Source organism: Alligator sinensis, unplaced genomic scaffold (genome assembly GCF_000455745.1).
Source record: "Alligator sinensis unplaced genomic scaffold, ASM45574v1 scaffold1258_1, whole genome shotgun sequence".
Taxonomy (NCBI): domain Eukaryota; kingdom Metazoa; phylum Chordata; order Crocodylia; family Alligatoridae; genus Alligator; species Alligator sinensis.
The window spans coordinates 339,470-340,017 of NW_005842520.1; the positions used below are offsets into that span (position 1 = coordinate 339,470).

The 548-nt window shown below is 70.1% G+C and overlaps 1 protein-coding gene across 1 annotated transcript in view; it reads right to left on the reverse strand.

The window, feature by feature from the left end:
* The window catches only part of HTR1A (5-hydroxytryptamine receptor 1A), a 1,176-nt gene extending 643 nt beyond the window's left edge, over nucleotides 1-533 (reverse strand). The window contains exon 1 of the mRNA XM_025213310.1: nucleotides 5-533. Coding sequence (XP_025069095.1) covers nucleotides 5-533 — 529 coding nt within the window. The remainder of the gene's footprint in view (nucleotides 1-4) is intronic.
* Nucleotides 534-548: the final 15 nt, after the last annotated feature.

Genomic DNA, 548 nt, shown 5'->3' on the forward strand with positions numbered 1-548 from the left:
GTGCAGGGGTGGGGGTGGGAGCGGTCCGCGGGCGTGCGCCAGCCCAGCATGGGCGGGATGGAGATGAGGAAGCCGATGAGCCAGGTGAGGCTGATGAGCGCCGCCGCCCGCCGCGGGGTGCGCTTGTTCACGTAGTCAATGGGGTCGGTGATGGCCCAGTAGCGGTCCAGGGCGATGGCGCACAGGTGCAGGATGGAGGAGGTGCAGCACAGCACGTCCAGCGAGATGAAGATAGCGCAGGTGACCTGCCCCAGGGTCCACTTTTTGAGCACCTGGTAGAGCGCGGCCATGGGCAGCACCAGCACCGACACCATGAGGTCGGCCACGGCCAGCGAGCCGATGAGATAGTTGGCCACGGTCTGCAGCGAGCGCTCCAGGGCGATGGCCGCGATCACGCACGCGTTGCCGATCACGGCGCACAGCACCAGGGCGCCCAGCAGCAGCGACGTGAGCACCTGGTAGCTCAGCGCCAGCTCGGCCGGCGCCGTGCCGTTGCCGCCCGCCCGGACCCGGGTGCTGTTGGTGCCCTCCATGGCGGGCGGCGGGGC